Source organism: Somniosus microcephalus, chromosome 3 (genome assembly GCF_052327205.1).
Source record: "Somniosus microcephalus isolate GS21.2 chromosome 3, FLI_Smic_1.0, whole genome shotgun sequence".
NCBI classification, from domain to species: domain Eukaryota; kingdom Metazoa; phylum Chordata; class Chondrichthyes; order Squaliformes; family Somniosidae; genus Somniosus; species Somniosus microcephalus.
The window spans coordinates 256006760-256025407 of NC_140989.1; the positions used below are offsets into that span (position 1 = coordinate 256006760).

Here is an 18648-nt window from a genome sequence, read left to right on the forward strand (position 1 = left end):
TTGGACTCCGTCTATCTTGAGTGTGACCCAGATAGTCTGGTGATCCTCCATTTTGGTTACCTTGTGTAGTTTCAGACAACCCAGCTCCTTGCTTCCGGAGTCTGTATCACTTTTCTGTTCGTCTGAACTACTGTCCATCACCTTATGTACCTTTTTGTACTTCTCCTGTGGAGATTTCTTGCTGTTGGTTTTCTTCCCTGACCTGCAGACTCTTGCTATGTGTCCTGCTTTTCCACACTGTCTGCACACTTGGTCCTTGAACCAACAATCCTTCTGGTCATGTGTTGTTCTGCCGCAGCGATAACACTTCCCTGTTCCATATGACATTTCATTGGTGCCATATTCTTGTGGTCTCCGTTGTATCTCTGCAGCGCCCCTTGCGGCTGCTTCGTGTGATACTGCCATGCTGAAAGCCTTGTCCAGCGTAAGATCCTTTTCTGATAGAAGCCGTTTCTGGGTTCCTTCACTTTGAAGCCCACACACAAACTTGTCCCTTAACGTATCTGCTAGTCCCACTCCAAACTGGTTGTGTTTCGATAGCTTGCGCGGTTCCGTTAAGTACTCAGCATTACTTTCGTCTTTATGCTGGTTCCTTTTGTGGAACTTAAATCTTTCTGCTATCAGCAGCAGTGTGGGGTTTAAGTGGTCCTGTAGGATTTCTACTATGCTTTCGAAATTCTTATTCACGGGCTTCTCTCGGGTTATTAGGTTTCGCAGTAAGCCATAAGTTTTGCACCCATGGAATTTAACAAAACCAGTGCTTTCCTAGCATCTGGCACTTCATTTGCCCTGCAGTACACCTCAATACGTTCCACATATGTCGCCCAATCTTCGACTTCATTGTCGAACGTAGAGATACTGCCACTCTTCGGCATCCCTGGGTGTGATTTAACTGTCAAAAATGCCATCTCCCGTGCTCTCCCTTCTTCTCCGCTGGCACAAAATGACTTCTCCCGTGCTTTCCTTTCTTCCCGCGCTCGCCCTTCTTCTCCGCTGCGGCTTCTAAAAATGGCGTCTCCCACGCTCTTCCTTCTTCTCCGCGGCTCAATGGCGTCTCCCGCGCTCTCCGTTCTTCTCCCGCGGACACTGTTCAGCCCTTGAGCCCTGGCTGTGCTCTGCGCGTTTTTTTCCTGTGCGCCTTTCCCGTTTCCGCCGCTCGGTCCTGAACCCGGCTGCTGCTTTACCCTCTCTCTCTCTCTTCTGTTTTTCCTTGATGCCGCTCAGTTTTCAACCCCCGGTTGCGCCCTGTGCGCTTCACCCTCTCTCTTACCCCATCGACGCTGCTCGGCTTTTTCTCTGCCAGCGGTCGGCTCCAGCCGCCGCTGTCTGGTAAGGGTCTGCGCTGTACCTGTTGTCAGTCTGTTGCTGGATCGTCATGGCTGGGGAACCAAGCCCGGCTCTCAACAACCTCCCCTGCGATGTTCACTCTCTGCCGGACGACTGGGCGGTTGCTCGTGGTCGACGCCCGTGCTTCTGGCCTCGACTTTCTTCCACCGCCCTCCCGGAGCGAATCCTTGAAGGGAAATGCAGAGTTGCAGTTAGATTCGAATCGACACTCGTCGCCACTGTTAGATCCGTGATTCTGGGAGTATGATGTTTTCAAATAACTACACGGATGCTGTAACTTAACAATCAACAGGTGTTTACTGGAGTAGGGTAGTCTCAAGACTGGGGGTACAGAGGCATGCTCAAGGCTTATATACAGGTGTGGTCACAGCTGGTACTACAGTATACAGGAGCTGTAAAAGTAGTTCTTTCTTAAAGGTACGTACACTACACCACCCAGCTGGACGATGGTCAAACACATCATGGCAGCCTCCAGGACAATAGGAATCAACATATAGGATGTGATTGGCATTAAAAACCAGCTGCAGGTTAAGAGAGGGAAACGCTTCTCTGTTGATGTAGTTTAGTGGGTGCTCATAACGAGTCCATAGTATGACATCAGTCTTGTCAAGGCATCCTAAACCCGAAGGAACCCAGCCCTCAGTAAGAGTTGACGCACACTCTCCCTACTTTGCAATGTCCGTCAGAAAGGAGAATACAGGTTGAGCGTCCTGAATCCGGCAACCTCGGGGCTGAGGCCGAGCCGGTTTTCGTGTTTTTCCAGACTTTGGAATGTGTTTCTGATGTCCGAAGTCCAGAAATATCGCAACCTGGGCTCGGGTGTTTCCGGACTTCGGACATCAGAAACACATTCCGAGTCTGGAAATGCCTGGACCCAGGTTGCGATATTTCCGATTTCTAGATGTCACCCGGCTGGCGGCGGAAACGGTTTGACAGGATGTCCGGATTCCGGAACATTCCGGATTCCAGAACTCTGGATTTTGGACGCTCAACCTGTAACTGAGCAACGGTGATCATCTTTATGCAGGGTGGACTGCCAATTAGCTAATTTGGCTAATGTCACCTTAGCAGCCTAGAAAGATCCAGTGACATAGAAGCACAAAGCCATTGGGACTATCACTGCCACTGGTAGAAATAGGCTAGCGGTCAGGGTCCAGCAGCTGGCACATTTCAAGAGATTGTCTCTGGGGGCAAGTGTAGTCATCTGATGACAGGTCCAAATAAGGCATAGGTAGCCACATGGTGCTGAATCAGCCTGACCTCCCAACAGTTGTCCTTTTGATCTTTATCATCATCTTTATAGCAGTGGAACATGTGGATGCCGAGGGGAAACTCTGCTGAATAATGAATTCCTCACCAGAGTTAATTACCGGAATTTAACTTGCAGTAACAATTTCCAAGGATGAACAGACAGTCTCTCCTGCAGGAACCTTAAAAAATAATTAAGCAAATATTTTCAGGGCCACAAATTAAAAACCTATTGCCTTTAAATCAGCTCCTGGCTTGGGGCCATCATACAGCAGGTCACAATGGCTCGTTTATTGTGGCATTATTTCTTGGTGGCAGGGGAGGGGCAGGAAAGAAGGGATACTGAAGCAAGTCCTTCCCACTCCTGTGGCTCAGTAGTAGCACTCTTGCCTCTCAGTCAGAACGTTGTGGCTTGAAGTCCCAAAGGCTTGAGCACACAATCCAGACTGACACTCCCAGTGCAGTGCTGCACTGTCGGAGGTGCCGTCTTTCAGATGAGGCGTTAAACCGAAGCCCCGTCTGCTCTCTCAGGTGCATATCAAAGTTGCCATGGCATTATTTGAAGAAGAGCAGGGGAGTTCTCCTCCGGTGTCTTGGGGCCAACCCTTTATCCCTCAACTAACATCAATAAAGCAGATTATTCTGGTCATTATCACATTGCTGGTTGTGGGAGCTTGCTGTGCGTAAACTGGCTGCCACGTTTCCTACATTACAACAGTGACTACACTTCAGAAAGTATTCCATTGGCTGTAAAGCACTTTGGGACTTCCTGAGGTTGTGAAAGGCGCTATAGAAATGCAAATCTCTCTTGGTCAAAGAAAAAATGAGCTTGAGATTATCCTTGCTGTCCAGGATGTCCAGGTGGTTTGGCTCAGCATGGTAACGTATGATAGCGCTCAGTGTGGTCAAGCCAGATAATCGGATTGGATGGCTTGGCCAGTGGTGGCCCAGGTACAGTAGGCATGAAGGATTGAAGATGGAGGCTGTAACAGGGGAAGAGCAGAGGTGATTATTTTACTGGGAACGCTGGCATCAAAGATAGACCTCGATTACAATGTAATTTTATTCCCATAATTCTGGTTTTAGAAAGTCTGGTTTACATATCTGCATTCTGACTCTGCAATATGCAGCATTAAAAACATATTTTGCAAATGCTACATACTGTAGTTAAAAATGTTACTTCATGGCGTGTCGTAGGATGTGTGTTCATGTCATTTTCCCGTACTGTGAACTTCCAACCTCTGCTGAAGAAAGAGACACAGCAAAGGCCAGGTGTTTCCTCACACAGGGAAGGATCATTGGAGAGTGAGTCACCCCAGCTACTCTCCCCTGCAGCTGGTAATATAGTGTCACATCCACCTGCCCTCTCAGCTGAAGAGGGGAAGAAAAATACATGTAAAAACAGTTTTTTTGGAAAGATGTTGTTTCGAAAGGGCTTGTTGTTTTAACTGATGCAACATAATGACACGATATTATTAGCAGGGATTTAAAAAAAAAGAAGTATAGATTATCAATCAAAAAAGCTGGTCGGAAGTGCCGTCTTTCGGATGAGACGTTAAACCGAGGCCCCATCTGCTTTCTCAGGTGGATGTAAAAGATCCCACGGCACTATTTCGAAGAAGAGCAGGGGAGTTATCCCCGGTGTCCTGGCCAATATTTATCCCTCAATCAACATAACAAAAACAGATTATCTGGTCATTATCACAGTGCTGTTTGTGGGAGCTTGCTGTGTGCAAATTGGCTGCTGCGTTTCCCACATTACAACAGTGACTACACTCCAAAAGTGCTTCATTGGCTGTAAAGCACTTTGAGATGTCCGGTGGTCATGAAAGGCGCTATATAAATCCAAGTCTTTCTTTCTTTCTTTTAGCTGTTCACTCAGGCTTCATTACTACAGAAATCGCCCCGGATCATTTGCCTTTGCTGATTGCTACTCTTAAACATTGAATTGAATGCATGCCTCTGTAAATTAGTATTCACGTGCTATTCAATGCAGAGTCGAATGTCATCCCCTTAATATACAGACTTCCCATTTGAAGAACAGATCATTACAGAGTTCTCTCTTCTTCTTAGGCAGTCCCTCGGAACCAAGGATGACTTGCTTCCACATTAAAAATGAGCTCGCAGGTGACTGATGAGTCCAATGCGGGACCTACAGTCTCTGTCACAGGTGGGGCAGATGGTGGTTGAAGGGACGGGTGGGTGGGGTGCTTGGGTTGACGTGCGCTCCTTGCGCTGCTTGCGCTTGGCTTCCGCTTGCTCCCAGCGAAGAGACTCGAGGTGTTCGGCGCCTTCCCGGATGCTTCTCCTCCACTTTGTGCGGTCTTGGGCCAGGGATTCCCAGGTGTCGGTGGGGATGTTACACTTTTTCAAGGAGGCTTTGAGGGTGTCCTTGAAGCGTTTCTTCTGCCCACCTGGGGCTCTCTTGCCGTGCCAGAGCTCCGAGTAGAGCTCTTGTTTTGGGAGTCTCGTATCGGGCATGCGGACAATGTGACCCGTCCATCGGAGCTGATTGAGCGTGGTCAGAGCTTCGATGCTGGGGATGTTGGCCTGAGCAAGAACACTGACGTTGGTGTGCCTATCCTGCCAATGGATTTGCAGGGTCCTGCGGAGGCAGCATTGGTGGTACCTCTCCAGTGCTTTGAGGTGCCTGCTGTACATGGTCCATGTCTCTGAGGCATACAGCAGGGCAGGTATCACTACTGCCCTATAGACCATGAGTTACCATTATTAGAATGCTTGTTTACACTGGGACATCCCAGCTCCTTAACCAAGAGAAGGATGCTATCTGTAGACTATCCGACCCTCCCAACAAGGGAGGATGCAAACGCAGAGGACAATCTGTGGAGAAGTTGGGGAATTACAAAAATAATATTTGCAAGGTATATTTTTAATCATCCTGAATGGCAGTGGGTTCGACAACAACTTATATTTGTACAGCACCTTTCATGTAATGGAACATGGCATCACTGGACATGAACAAGCAGTGGGAGAGAGGTTAGGCGAGGTGAGCTCAAGCGCAATCGAAGAGGTAGGTTTGAAGTTGGAGAGGGATTTAGCAAGGCAAAGAGGTTTAGGGACACAATTCCAGAGTGCAGGCAGGCTGGCTGAAGGCTGTGTTACTGATGGTGGAGTGGAGGGAGGAGAGACTCGCAATGGGCCAGTCTGAATTGACTAGGATTTTTCTATTAAGGTGTTGATTATTTTCTCTCATACCCTTTACCCACCCCCACCACCACTCCCCTTGGTTTCCCTCCATCATACCAGCCTGCTCTCAGGCCTCTGCCCATGTTGTTGTATAATCAGCCATCAGGAGAGGCAGAGGAATGGGGCAACAGGCCAGAGTGGGGCGCTCTACACTTTTGCCACTTTCCCTGTCCAGTCTCTGCTTCGTGCCACTCTCCAGTTGGATCGAGTAGCCATAGAGTGAGGAACCAAGGGTATGGGCCCACGTTCTACCACTCTGTGCCACACCGGACTGCAGCTTTGTTGATTTATCACCGCACTAAGCTAGGATGTGGGAAATAATTCAGATCAAATCCATGTAAAAAAAAAATCAACCTCAAGTTAACTTCAGAGCAAGTATCCCATAGATTTAACACGTTCTAAAATTAAACTTACCTTTATGGTGATATACAGTAGTACCTGAATTCTCTTGGTTCATGAACTGAATAGTGTTTTTATGTGGTCTCAGTTTAGAAACTGAAACAGAGCTAGTTCTTTAGGGTCGAACACTTTGCAGCCTTCCGGACTCAATATCGAGTTCAACAATTTCAGATCATAACCTCGGCCCCTATTACTTTTTTACTTATATTTTTTTCCACCCCTTTGTTTTGGGTCCTCCTTCCCCCCCCCACCTTTCCTTTTTTTTCTCTCTCCCACCTGGCAGCTGTCTCTTATCCTGCCAGTACACTTCACACCTAATCTCAGCTGTCTTTTGTCTCCACTGGCCTATTACCATCATGTCTGGTTTTGAATACCTTTTAATGTCTCTTTTACTTCTTTTGTTCGATCGCAGCCCTGCCTTCGATCTATTTTATTTCCTTTCCAGTTTTGAAAAAGGGTTTCGACCCGAAACGTCAACTCAAATTTCTCTCCACGGATGTTGCCTGACCTGTTGAGTTTTTCCAGCATTTTCTGTTGTTATTTCGGATTTCCAGCATCTGCAGTATTTTGCTATCGAACAAGTTTCTCCCCTTCCTCAGTGTAGAAATGTTGTCATGTTCATTCTAAATTGTGCAGCAACAGCACCCTCTGCAGTTCAATGTGAATACAGCATATATAATTCTTAAAGGAAAGGCATTACATTTTTCTCAAATAACAACAGAAAATGCTGGAAACACTCAGCAGGCCAGGCAACATCCTACCCCGATATCTCTCTTATATTTAGAGGCAGTCACAGTTTCTTCTTATTTATTCAAAGATCATTACATTTTGTGAAGTTGATGTCCAGTTTTACTGCACCAGTACTTCAGCAAGATACAATGACACTGAGGTATCTCAAAGTTAAGTGTAAGTTGGGGACCATATGCTTTGGGGGTCAGGGTGATTTCCAGACTTCACTCAGTACAGCTGAGTCAAGAAGGGTTCCAGGGTCCTGTCTGCACAGAGCTGCATCATTGACCTATGCGAGGCTTTCATGGCCCAGCTGAACAGGAGGGAATCCTTGATAGGTTGTGACCATGTTAGCAGTTAACCCATTCTTACCATCCTTTGAGACCGAGAGATTTTTGTTAGGCAAGGGTACTAAGGGTTATGGAACCAAGGCAGGTAGATGGAGTTAAGATGCAGATCAGCCATGATCTTCTTGAATGCCAGAACAGACTCGAGGGGCTGAATGGCCTCCTCCTGTTCCAATGTTCCTTTGATTGATTGAGTTCTTTGATGAGGTATCAGAGCAGGTTAATGAGGGTAATGCAGTTGACATAGTGTATATGGACTTCCAAAAGGCATTCGACAAAGTGTCACATAATAGGCTTGCCAGCAAAGTTGAAGCCCACGGAATAACAGGGACAGTGGCAGCATGGATACAGAATTGGCTAAGTGATCGGAAACAGAGAGTAGTGGTGAACGGTTGTTTTTCGGACTGGAGGAAGGTAGGTATACAGTAGTGTTCCCCAGGGGTCCATTCTAGGACCATTGCTTTTCTTGATATATATTAATGACATGGACATGGGTGTACAGGGCACAATTTCAAAATTTGCAGATGACACAAAACTTGGAAGTATAGTGAACAGTGAGGAGGATAGTGATAGGCTTCAAGAGGACATAGACAGGCTGGTGAAATGGGCGGACACGTTGTAGATGAAATTTAACGCAAAAAAGTGTGGAGTGATACATTTTGGTAAAAGAATGAGAGGACTTATAAACTAAATGGTACAATCCTGAAGGGGGTGCACAAACAAAGAGACCTGGGGGTATATGTGCACCAATCGTTGAAGGTGGCAGGGCAGGTTGAGAAAGCAGTTAAAAAGGCTCACGGGATCCTGGGCTTCATGAACAGAGGTATAGAGTACAAAGTGTGGAAATTATGATGAACCTGTATAAAACACTGGTTCAGCCCCAACTGGAGTACCGTGTCTAATTCTGGGCACCACACTTTAGGAAGGATGTGAAGGCCTTAGAGAGGGTGCAGAAAAGATTTACGAGAATGATTTCAGGAATGAGGGACTTCAGTTATGTTGACAGAGTGGAGAAGCTGGGGTTGTTCTCCTTGGAGCAGAGAAGATTGAAAGGAGATTTGATAGATGTGTTCAAAATCATGAGGATCTGGACAGAGTAGATAGAGAGAAACTGTTCCCATTGGCGGAAGGGTCGAGAACCAAAGGACACAGATTTAAGGTGATTGGCAAAAGAACCAAAGGCGGCGTAAGAATAAACTTTTTTACGCAGCGAATGGTTATGATCTGGAATGCACTACCTGAAAGGGTGGTGGAGGCAGACTCAATCACAGCTTTCAAAAAGGAGTTGGATAAGTATCTGAAGGAAAAAATTTTGCAGAGCTACAGGGAAAGGGCATGGGAGTGGGACTAGCTGAAGTGCTCTTGCAGAGAGCCAGCATGGGCTGGACGGGCTGAATGGCCTTCTTCCATGCTGTAACCATTCTATGATTCTATGAGGCCTCTAGCCGTGTGGGTGGGAATGTCTGGGTTGAGTAGGGGTTTCCAGGAAAGGGTTCCAGGTAGTCCGTACGTAACCCATTCCAACTGCTATATGTCCCACAAGTATTTCACTTATCTGTGTTATGGTGAGAGTTGCAGTTCACCACTGGGGTGGGGGCAAGGAAGGCATCTTCATGTGGCTAGGTGTGACAGCTTATGAGGGGCTCTTTCATCATTGGGTAGGTTTGATAGGCACAGGTCATTGTCTGCAGAAATTTTCAGAGTCCAGTCATAATCTCTGTGGCCTCCTGAACTGTGGAGAATGACCAGAATATGTGTAGCTATGTGCAGCTATCCCTATAAGCATATGCAAAACTGTGGATGGGCTGTGCAGCCCCTTAAAGGGGCTGCTGTAGGGGGTGGTGTGTGGGTCAGCCTCACTACTGGCTTATGAGCGGTTTGAATTGCTCCCACTCCCTTGATTCTAGACCTTGGGATTATTTGGTGGGGGGGGGTGACAAAAGTGCAGCAGACAACTGGTTTTGGTGCAAGAAACTTTGATCTTTATTCAAGAAAGAAAATACAACATAACAATCTTATACTCTAATAAAAATGGGGAACATTTTAATACATACGAGGGAAATACAGTAGAAAATACCTCACCCCTCCCAATCCCACTTCCTAGCTAAGTTGAACTCTAGAGGACCAGGGATAATGCTCACCAAACGAATTCTTGACATTTGAGCTGGTTCGTTGTTTCGGGGTTCGCTGGATGTGTTGGTCAGTGTTTGCCGCACCCCAGACGTGGTAGAGGACTTCGACTGCTGATCAGTCTTCGCGAGTTCACTGATGCGGTAGGGTGCGTTTTGGATTTATGGGGTGAGTACCCACTTTTCTTCTGTAGAGTTTAGAGTTCCTTTTAAGTAGAAATCTTACCTGGGGGTGAGTCAGGAATAGATTGTAGAGTGGAAAACTTTCGAATCTTCGGTTTTCTCCTGAGTAGTTTTTCTTTGGTCGCGGTGGCTCGATATTACCAGGTTGGTTGGTGGTAATATTTTGTTGGTAGTTTCGTAAGGCTCTTGTTGCCGCGATGTGTCTGATGATGTCCTGGGTCACTGAAGCTGTTGAACTTGGGTGTACGGTAAAATGCTGCCCCATCTCGATGCTCTGGTTTCTTCTTGTGTGTTGCTTCTCAAGAGAACTGTCTTCTTGAGAAAACAGGCCTTCAATTATACTTTGAGGGGCCTTCTAATCTGCACGCCAAATCAGTCCCGGTTTATTGTTTGATTTGGGCGGGCTCGTTAATGGTAACTTGATTAGAAATGTGTAAAATGGTTTCGGGATACTGTACTGATTATTCAATGAGCTGTTGAGCTCCTAGTTAATTGTCATAGCTATACTCAGGTTTCGAGTCTCCTGTCTGAGCCCAAGATTTCTATGTAGGTTGGCGAGGTGATTTGTATTATGCATGTTTTGGATGGGTCCTGTGTTTTGGGTGGGAACTGCTCCTCCGTGAGTCGATTGTTAGGATGTTAATGTCTGATAGGGGCTGAGTGAGGTTACACAGTTCCCCAGACAATTTGATTTACTCCAATACCCAAAATGTCTTTACAGAGGTTGATCTCATTCCCTGTTGCAGCCTTTTCTCTCTTTACAGGCCCAACATGCCTTTTAAAATGCCAAATCTTGGTTTCCGACCTTGAATCTCCCCTTGTTAGGCCCAATGCGTATTTTATCATCCTGAAGCTTGTTAGAAAGAGTCCAAAGTCATTTTCCTTAGGGTTTTCTTCTAGCTTTGCGGGATCTGTGAATGTTGAGAATCTTACACTGCGCACCCAAATAAATTTAGGGGAACATTGTCTGTTTGCCTTTCTGATGGCAGCCCTTCGAGCAGTCCGCCTCCAGCGAGGGGTGGCATTTGTGAGGCAGTGGTAGAGTGCAGTACATTCAATGTATTGGCCCAGAAATTCGGGTCCCAACGCGTGAGTACGGACGGAGTACTCACGCGTGGACCCGATGGAAGTGCTGGTTTCTTGCATGCACTACGCATGCGCGGGAAACCGGCATTTCCAATCCTCTGAACGAAGGGGTTCAGAGGTCAAATGCGTGCGCGCGGGAGTCTGTGCGTGCGCGTTGAACTTCCTTTTTTTTTACAGGTTTGCCCGTGCGTGAAGACCTCTACTTTTTGCACATTTAAAAACCAGGCGTAAGGACTTCATTTTAAAAGGTAAGTGGTCAATTAATTAAAATTAGAACATTTTTACCACAGGTTTATTATTTTTAAATACTTTACAGTAAGGTAAGTGTATTTTTAGCCCCGATTTTTTATAAAATTATTTTTTTCAAAAATTTAAATTATTGTTTAAAATAGTTAATTAATGTTATTTATAGTTGATTTAAATAGTGTGATTTTTTTCAAATTTATTTTAAGGTTAAGTACTGTTTTGGGCGCCCAGAGTTTTCATGAGTTTGACAGTTCTTACTGTCAAACTCATGAATGGACTTTTCCCTCCTCCGATTGGTTGCCCAGTGCTCACGTGATCCCAGCCGACGCATCGCACTAAGTACGCCGCTGGATCACGCAAGCACAGCGCGCCGGGAGCTGGACCGGGCCACAGACAGGAAATCCACGCAGGCCCAGGCCTCAACTGCCGGCACGTTAGGTAAGTGTAGGTCGGGGGCTTGCACCCGCGGGAAGCCCCCGACCCGAATTTCTGGGCCAATGTCTCAAGTTGACTCGCTTGCCTTCTGCTGCAGGTGGTGGTGGTTTGCTTGTATAATTGCCTCCACTCCACCAACCCCCCCCCCCACCCACCGCAATCTCAAGACCAAAGACTTGTTCCCAAGCCTCCTTCAGATTTTCTGTGTTGTCTTTTAGAACTGGAGGCTAACATGGAGCAAGGGGTAGAGAGGTGCTTGCAGGGGTCTGTTAGGTAATGGAGGTACGGCTCCAGGGGGAAGTTCTGCTCACATCGAAGCTTTTGCCACCTGGTGATGTCTTCCTCGTACCACATTCAGAATCCACCTACGGTCCGATCTGGTCGGGCCTCGCCTCGCTCCTCCTTTATACTGCCGCCTCGGTGATCGGACCAGGAGAGCACCGAGGCGGCAGTATAAAGGAGGAGCGAGGCGAGGCCCAACCAGATCGGACCAGGAGAGCACCGAGGCAGCAGTATAAAGGAGGAGCGAGGCGAGGCCCGACCAGATCGGACCAGGAGAGCACCGAGGCGGCAGTATAAAGGAGGAGCGAGGCGAGGCCCGACCAGATCGGACCAGGAGAGCACCGAGGCGGCAGTATAAAGGAGGAGCGAGGCGAGGCCCGACCAGATCGGACCAGGAGAGCACCGAGGCAGCAGATAAAAGGAGGAGAGAGGCGAGGCCCGACCAGATCGGACCAGGAGAGCACCGAGGCGGCAGTATAAAGGAGGAGCGAGGCGAGGCCCGACCAGATCGGACCGGGAGAGCACAGAGGCGGCAGTATAAAGGAGGAGCGAGGCGAGGCCCGACCAGATCGGACCAGGAGAGCACCGAGGCGGCAGTATAAAGGAGGAGCGAGGCGAGGCCCAACCAGATCGGACCAGGAGAGCACCGAGGCCGGGTATAAAGGAGGAGCGAGGCGAGGCCCGACCAGATCGGACCAGGAGAGCACCGAGGCGGCAGTATAAAGGAGGAGCGAGGCGAGGCCCGACCAGATCGGACCAGGAGAGCACCGAGGCCGGGTATAAAGGAGGAGCGAGGCGAGGCCCGACCAGATCGGACCAGGAGAGCACCGAGGCGGCAGTATAAAAGGAGGAGCGAGGCGAGGCCCGACCAGATCGGACCAGGAGAGCACCGAGGCCGGGTATAAAAGGAGGAGCGAGGCGAGGCCCGACGACCAGGAGAGCACCGAGGCGGCAGTATAAAAGGAGGAGAGAGGCGAGGCCCGACCAGATCGGACCAGGAGAGCACCGAGGCGGCAGTATAAAAGGAGGAGAGAGGCGAGGCCCGACCAGATCGGACCAGGAGAGCACCGAGGCCGGGTATAAAAGCAGGAGCGAGGCGAGGCCCGACTAACTCAGCAGCGGGGAGAGAGGTAAAAAGTAATCAGAGTGTGACGTCACCAGGGAGCAGGTAAGTGATTGGTTGGTGAGTATTTTTCTTTTTTAAACTTTAACTCTGTAGTTTATAGTTACTAAGGTCTTTTCTGGTGTAGCAGGGACTGTTGGTAAATCATACAAGTGCCTTAGAGTTATCTTTAATTGGTGATAGTGAATTAATTTAAATTAATTAAAGGGTAATTCATGTCAGGAGAGCCCAGCCCCGTGTTATGCTCCTCTTGCTCTATGTGGGAATTCAGGGACACTGCCGGTGTCCCTGATGACCACGTGTGTCAGAAATGCATCCAGCTGTGGCTACTAGCAGACCGCATTGCGGCGCTGGAGCTGCGGATGGATGGGCTTTGGAGCATTCACGATGCTGAGAGGGTCGTGGATAACACGTTTAGTGAGTTGGTCACACCGCAGGTAAGGGCTGCACAGGCAGAAGGGAAATGGGTGACCGTCAGGCAGAGCAGTAGAGGCAGGCAGGGAGTGCAGGGAACCCATGTGGCCATCCCCCTCTCAAACAGGTATACCGATTTGGATACTGTTGAGGGGGATGACTTACCAGAGGAAGGCAGCAGCAGCCAACTTCCTGGCACCAGGGGTGCTTCTGCTCAGGAAGGGAGGAAAAAGAGTGGGAGAGCAATAGTGGTAGGGGATTCTATCGTAAGGGGTACAGATAGGCATTTCTGTGGCCGTAGACGTGACTCCAGGATGGTTTGTTGCCTCCCTGGTGCCAGGGTCAAGGATGTCACTAAACGGCTGCAGGGCATTCTGAAGGGGGAGGGTGAACAGTCAGAGGTCGTGGTTCACATTGGGACCAATGACATGGGTAGGAAGAGGGATGAGGTCCTGCAGCAAGAATTTAGGGAGCTAGGTAGCAGATTAAAGAGCAGGACCTCAAAGGTTGTAATCTCTGGATTACTCCCGGTGCCACGTGCTAGTGAGTATAGGAATAGGAGGATAGAGCAGATGAATGCGTGGCTAAAGAGTTGGTGCAGGAGGGAGGGCTTTAGTTTCCTGCATCACTGGGCCTGCTTCTGGGAAAGGTGGGACTTGTACAAGTCGGACGGGTTGCACCTGAACCAGAGCGGGCCAAATATCCTTGCAGGGAGGTTTGCTAGCACTGTTTGGGGGGGTTTAAACTAAAATGGCAGGGGGTTGGGAACCTGAGCAGGGAGACAGAGGAAAGGGAAACAGGGATAAAAGCAAAAGATAGGAAGGAGAAAAACAAAAGTGGCAGTCAGAGAAATCAACGGTTTAAATCAAACATGGCCACAGTAAATAATAACTCTAATAGGTCTAAGAGCGTTAAAAAAACAAGCCTGAAGGCTTTGTGTCTTAATGCGAGGAGCATTTGTAATAAGGTGGACGAATTGGCTGCGCAAATAGAGGTAAACGAATATGATTTGGTTGGGATTACGGAAACGTGGCTCAAGGATGGCCGAGACTGGGAACTCAACATCCAGGGGTATTCGATATTCAGGAAAGATAGGCAAAAAGGAAAGGGAGGTGGGGTAGCATTACTGGTTAAAGAAGGGATTAATACAATTGTAATGAAGGATATTAGCTCTGATGATGTGGAATCTGTATGGGTAGAATTGAGAAATACTAAGGGGAAAAAAACATTAGTGGGAGTGGTATATAGACCTCCCAACAGTAAGGTGGAGGTTGGGGATGGCATTAAAAGGGAAATTAAAGAAGCGTGCAATAAGGGCACAGCAGTCATCATGGGTGACTTTAATCTACATATAGATTGGGCCAACCAAATCAGTAACAATACTGTGGAGGAGGAATTCCTGGAATGTTTACGGGATGGTTTCCTGGACCAATATGTCGAGGAACCAACCAGAGATCAGGCCATCTTAGACTGGGTATTATGTAATGACAAAGGATTAATTAGCAATCTTGTTGTACGAGGCCCCTTGGGTCTGAGCGATCATAATATGATCGAATTCTTCATTAAGATGGAGAATGAAGTAGTTGATTCAGAGACTAGGGTCCTCAATTTAAATAAAGGAAACTACGATGGTCTGAGGAGCGAGTTGGGTAGGATTGATTGGGGAATGGCACTCAAAGGGTTGATGGTGGATAGGCAATGGCAAACATTCAAAGACCGAATGGATGAGCTACAGAATTTGTTCATCCCAGTTTGGCATAAAAATAAAACAAAAAAGGTGACTCAACCGTGGCTAACAAGGGAAATTAGGGATAGCATAAGATCCAAGGAGAGGATATATAAATTGGCCAGAAAAAGCAATAATCCTGAGGATTGGGAGCAGTTTAGGATTCAACAAAGGAGGACAAAGGGATTAATTAACAAAGGGAAATTAGAATATGAGAGTAAGCTATCAGGGAACATAAAAACTGACTGTAAAAGCTTTTATAGATATGTGAAGAGAAAAAGATTGGTGAAGTCAATCGTAGGTCCCTTACAGTCAGAATCAGGGGAATTTATAATGGGAAACAAAGAAATGGCAGACCAATTAAATTCATACTTTGGTTCTGTCTTCACAAAGGAGGACACAAATAACCTCCCAGAGATGCCGGGGAACATAGGGCCTGATGAAAGGGTGGAACTGAAAGAAATCAGTATTTGTAGAGAAATGGTGTTAGGAAAATTGATGGGACTAAAGGCCGATAAATCCCCAGGGCCTGATAATCTACATCCCAGGGTATTTAAGGAAGTGGCCCTGGAAATAGTAGATGCATTGCTGGTCATCTTCCAGAACTCGATAGACTCTGGAACAGTACCCATGGATTGGAGGGTAGCTAATGTTACCCCACTATTCAAAAAAGGTGGGCGAGAAAAAGCGGGGAATTATAGACCGGTAAGCCTGACATCGGTAGTGGGGAAAATGCTAGAATCTATTATAAAAGATGTAATAGCAGAGCACTTGGTAAGCAGTGACAGGATCGGACAAAGTCAACATGGATTTACAAAAGGTAAATCATGCTTGACTAATCTACTGGAATTTTTTGAGGATGTAACTGGTAAAATAGATAAGGGAGAACCAGTGGATGTGGTGTATTTGGACTTTCAGAAGGCTTTCGATAAGGTCCCACATAAGAGATTAGCGTGCAAAATTAAGGCGCATGGGATTGGGGGCAAGGTATTGACTTGGATAGAGAACTGGTTGGCGGGCAGAAAGCAAAGAGTTGGAATAAACGGGTCGTTTTCCGAGTGGCAGGTAGTGACTAGTGGGGTACCGCAAGGATCGGTCCTAGGACCCCAGCTGTTCACAATATATATTAATGATCTGGATGAGGGAATTGGATGTAATATCTCCAAATTTGCAGATGACACAAAGCTGGGTGGGAGGGTAAGCTGTGAGGAGGATGTCTTGAAACTCGAGTACGATTTGGACAGATTGGGTGATTGGGCAGAAACATGGCAAATGCACTATAATGCGGATTAATGTGAGGTTATCCACTTTGGTGGCAAAAACAGGAAGGCAGATTATTATTTGAATGGCAATAGATTGGGAGAAGGGGAAGTGCAAAGAGACCTGGGTGTTCTTGTGCACCAGTCGCTGAAGGTAAGTATGCAGGTGCAGCAGGCGGTTAAGAAGGCAAATGGTATGTTGGCCTTCGTAGCAAGAGGGTTCGAGTACAGGAGCAAGGATGTCTTGCTACAGTTGTACAGGGCCTTGGTGAGACCGCACCTTGAGTACTGTGTGCAGTTTAGGTCGCCTTACCTGAGGAAGGACATTCTTGCCATGGAAGGAGTGCAGCGAAGATTCACCAGGCTGATACCTGGGATGGCAGGAATGACGTATGAGGAGAGATTGTGTCGATTGGGCTTATACTCACTGGAGTTTAGAAGATTGAGAGGGGATCTCATCGAAACTTATAAAATTCTGTCAGGCCTGGACAGACTAAATGCAGGAAGGATGTTTATGATGGCCGGGGAGTCCAGAACCATGGGTCATAGTCTAAGAATAAGGGGTAAGACATTTAGGACTGAAATAAGGAGGAATTTCTTCACCCAGAGAGTGGTGAACCTGTGGAATTCTCTGCCACAGAGGGCAGTGGAGGCCAGTTCATTAAATATATTCAAAAAAGAGTTGGATATATTTCTTAAGGCTAAAGGGATCAAGGGATATGGGGAGAAGGCAGGGACAGGGTACTGAATTTGGATGATCAGCCATGATCTCATTGAATGGCGGAGCAGGCTCGAAGGGCCGAATGGCCTACTCCTGCTCCTATCTTCTATGTTTCTATGTTTCTATGTCTGGGAATTCTCTACTGCACAAGACTGGAGAGAGGGCCGATCGGCCCGCTAGCATTTTCAAATAGGCAGAAGCTTCTTTTTCAGCCTGAAACATTGTTCCTCCCAGGCCAGCCTTCTCTGGAGGTTTATGAAAGGCCGGCTATATCGAGGAATTGTTTTGGAGGTTCTGGTCTCCATTCCCAAACATGGGATGTGTGTAATAACAACAGAAAATGCTGGAAAAACTCAGCAAGTCAGGCAACATCCGTGGAGAGAAATTTGAGTTGACGTTTCGGGTTTGACCCTTCTTCAAAACTGGAGAGAAAAGGAGCTAGATCGAAGGCAGGGCTGCGATCGGACAAAAGAATAAAAGAACCAAAAGAAGTAAAAGAGATTAGAAGCTAGACGAGATGGTAATAGGCTGTGATTAGGTGTAAAGTGTACTGGCAGGGTAAAAGATAGCTGCCAGGTGTGAGAGAGAAACAAAAGGAAAGGGGGGGGGGGAAGGAAAGGAGTGGAAAAATATAAGTGAAAATGAAATAGGGGCCGAGGTTATGATCTGAAATTGTTGAACTCGATATTGAGACCGGAAGGCTGCAGACTGCCTAATCGGAAGATGAGGTGCTGTTCCTCGAGTTTACGTTGAGCTTCCGTGGATGTGTGTATTGGCTAGATTCCAGACCATAATTCCCTGGAATAAAAACCGAAAATGCTGGAAACACTCAGCAGATCAGGCAGCATCTGTAAAGAGAGAAACAGAGTTAACGTTTCAGGTCGATGATCTTTCATCAGAACTGGAAAAAGTTAGAGATGTAACAGATTTTAAGCAGGTGCAGAGGCAGGGAAAGGGGGGAGGGGAGGAAATAACAAAAGGGAAGGTCTGTGATTAGGTGGAAGGCAGGAGAGATTAAATGACAAAAGGGATGATTGTACAAAGCAAAAGGAGATGGTAACAAGTAAAGAAACAAAAGATGAGTCCAGAAGAGGTGTAAATGGGAATGACAGAATCAGCAACAGCTACCATGTGAAAAAATAGGGGCAGAGGTTATAGTCTGAAATTGTTCAACTCAATGTTGAGTCCTTAAGGCTGTGCGGGGTTGGAGAACTATGAGGTTGGCAGCCGTGGAGGGAACATCTCCAGAGGAGATGAGGTCAATGACAGTCTTGGAAACAATGGCTTGCTGTTCAGTAGTGGGGTCATGGTCCAGGGGGAGGTAGGAGGAGGTATCAAAGATTTGGCGTTCAGCCTCCACTAGGTAGAGGTTGGTTCACCAAACAACAACAGCGCCACACTTGTCAGCTGGTTTAATGACAATGTTGGGGTTGGATCTGAGAGAACGGAGTGCTGCAAGTTCAGAGGGAGGTAGGTTGGAGTGAGTGAAGGGAGCAGAGATGCCAATGCCACGCCGGCAGTTCGCAATGAAAGGAGAGGGCAAAAGGCCAGAGGAAGGAGTCCAGGTAGAGCGAGATTTCTGAAAATGGGAGAAAGGGTCAGCTGTGCGGTTGGGAGGAGGGGAAAGACACCTGGCCAAAGAAGTGGGCACAGAGTTCCCTGGAGTTGAGCCATCTGGAAATAGTGCCTGAAATTGGGAAGTTTGAACCCACCTTCATGTTTGGGGACCTTTGTGGAGGTTTGCGGCGGCGGTAACCACTAGCGCCA

At 47.4% G+C, this 18648-nt stretch overlaps 1 protein-coding gene across 1 annotated transcript in view; it reads right to left on the reverse strand.

Moving 5' to 3' along the window:
- Positions 1-3500: 3500 nt before the first annotated feature.
- LOC147121857 (uncharacterized) overlaps positions 3501-18648 on the reverse strand; it is a 50628-nt gene continuing 35480 nt past the window's right edge. Inside the window, exon 4 of the mRNA XM_085978012.1 lies at positions 3501-3578. Within this exon, the coding sequence (XP_085834138.1) occupies positions 3501-3578 (78 nt within the window). The remainder of the gene's footprint in view (positions 3579-18648) is intronic.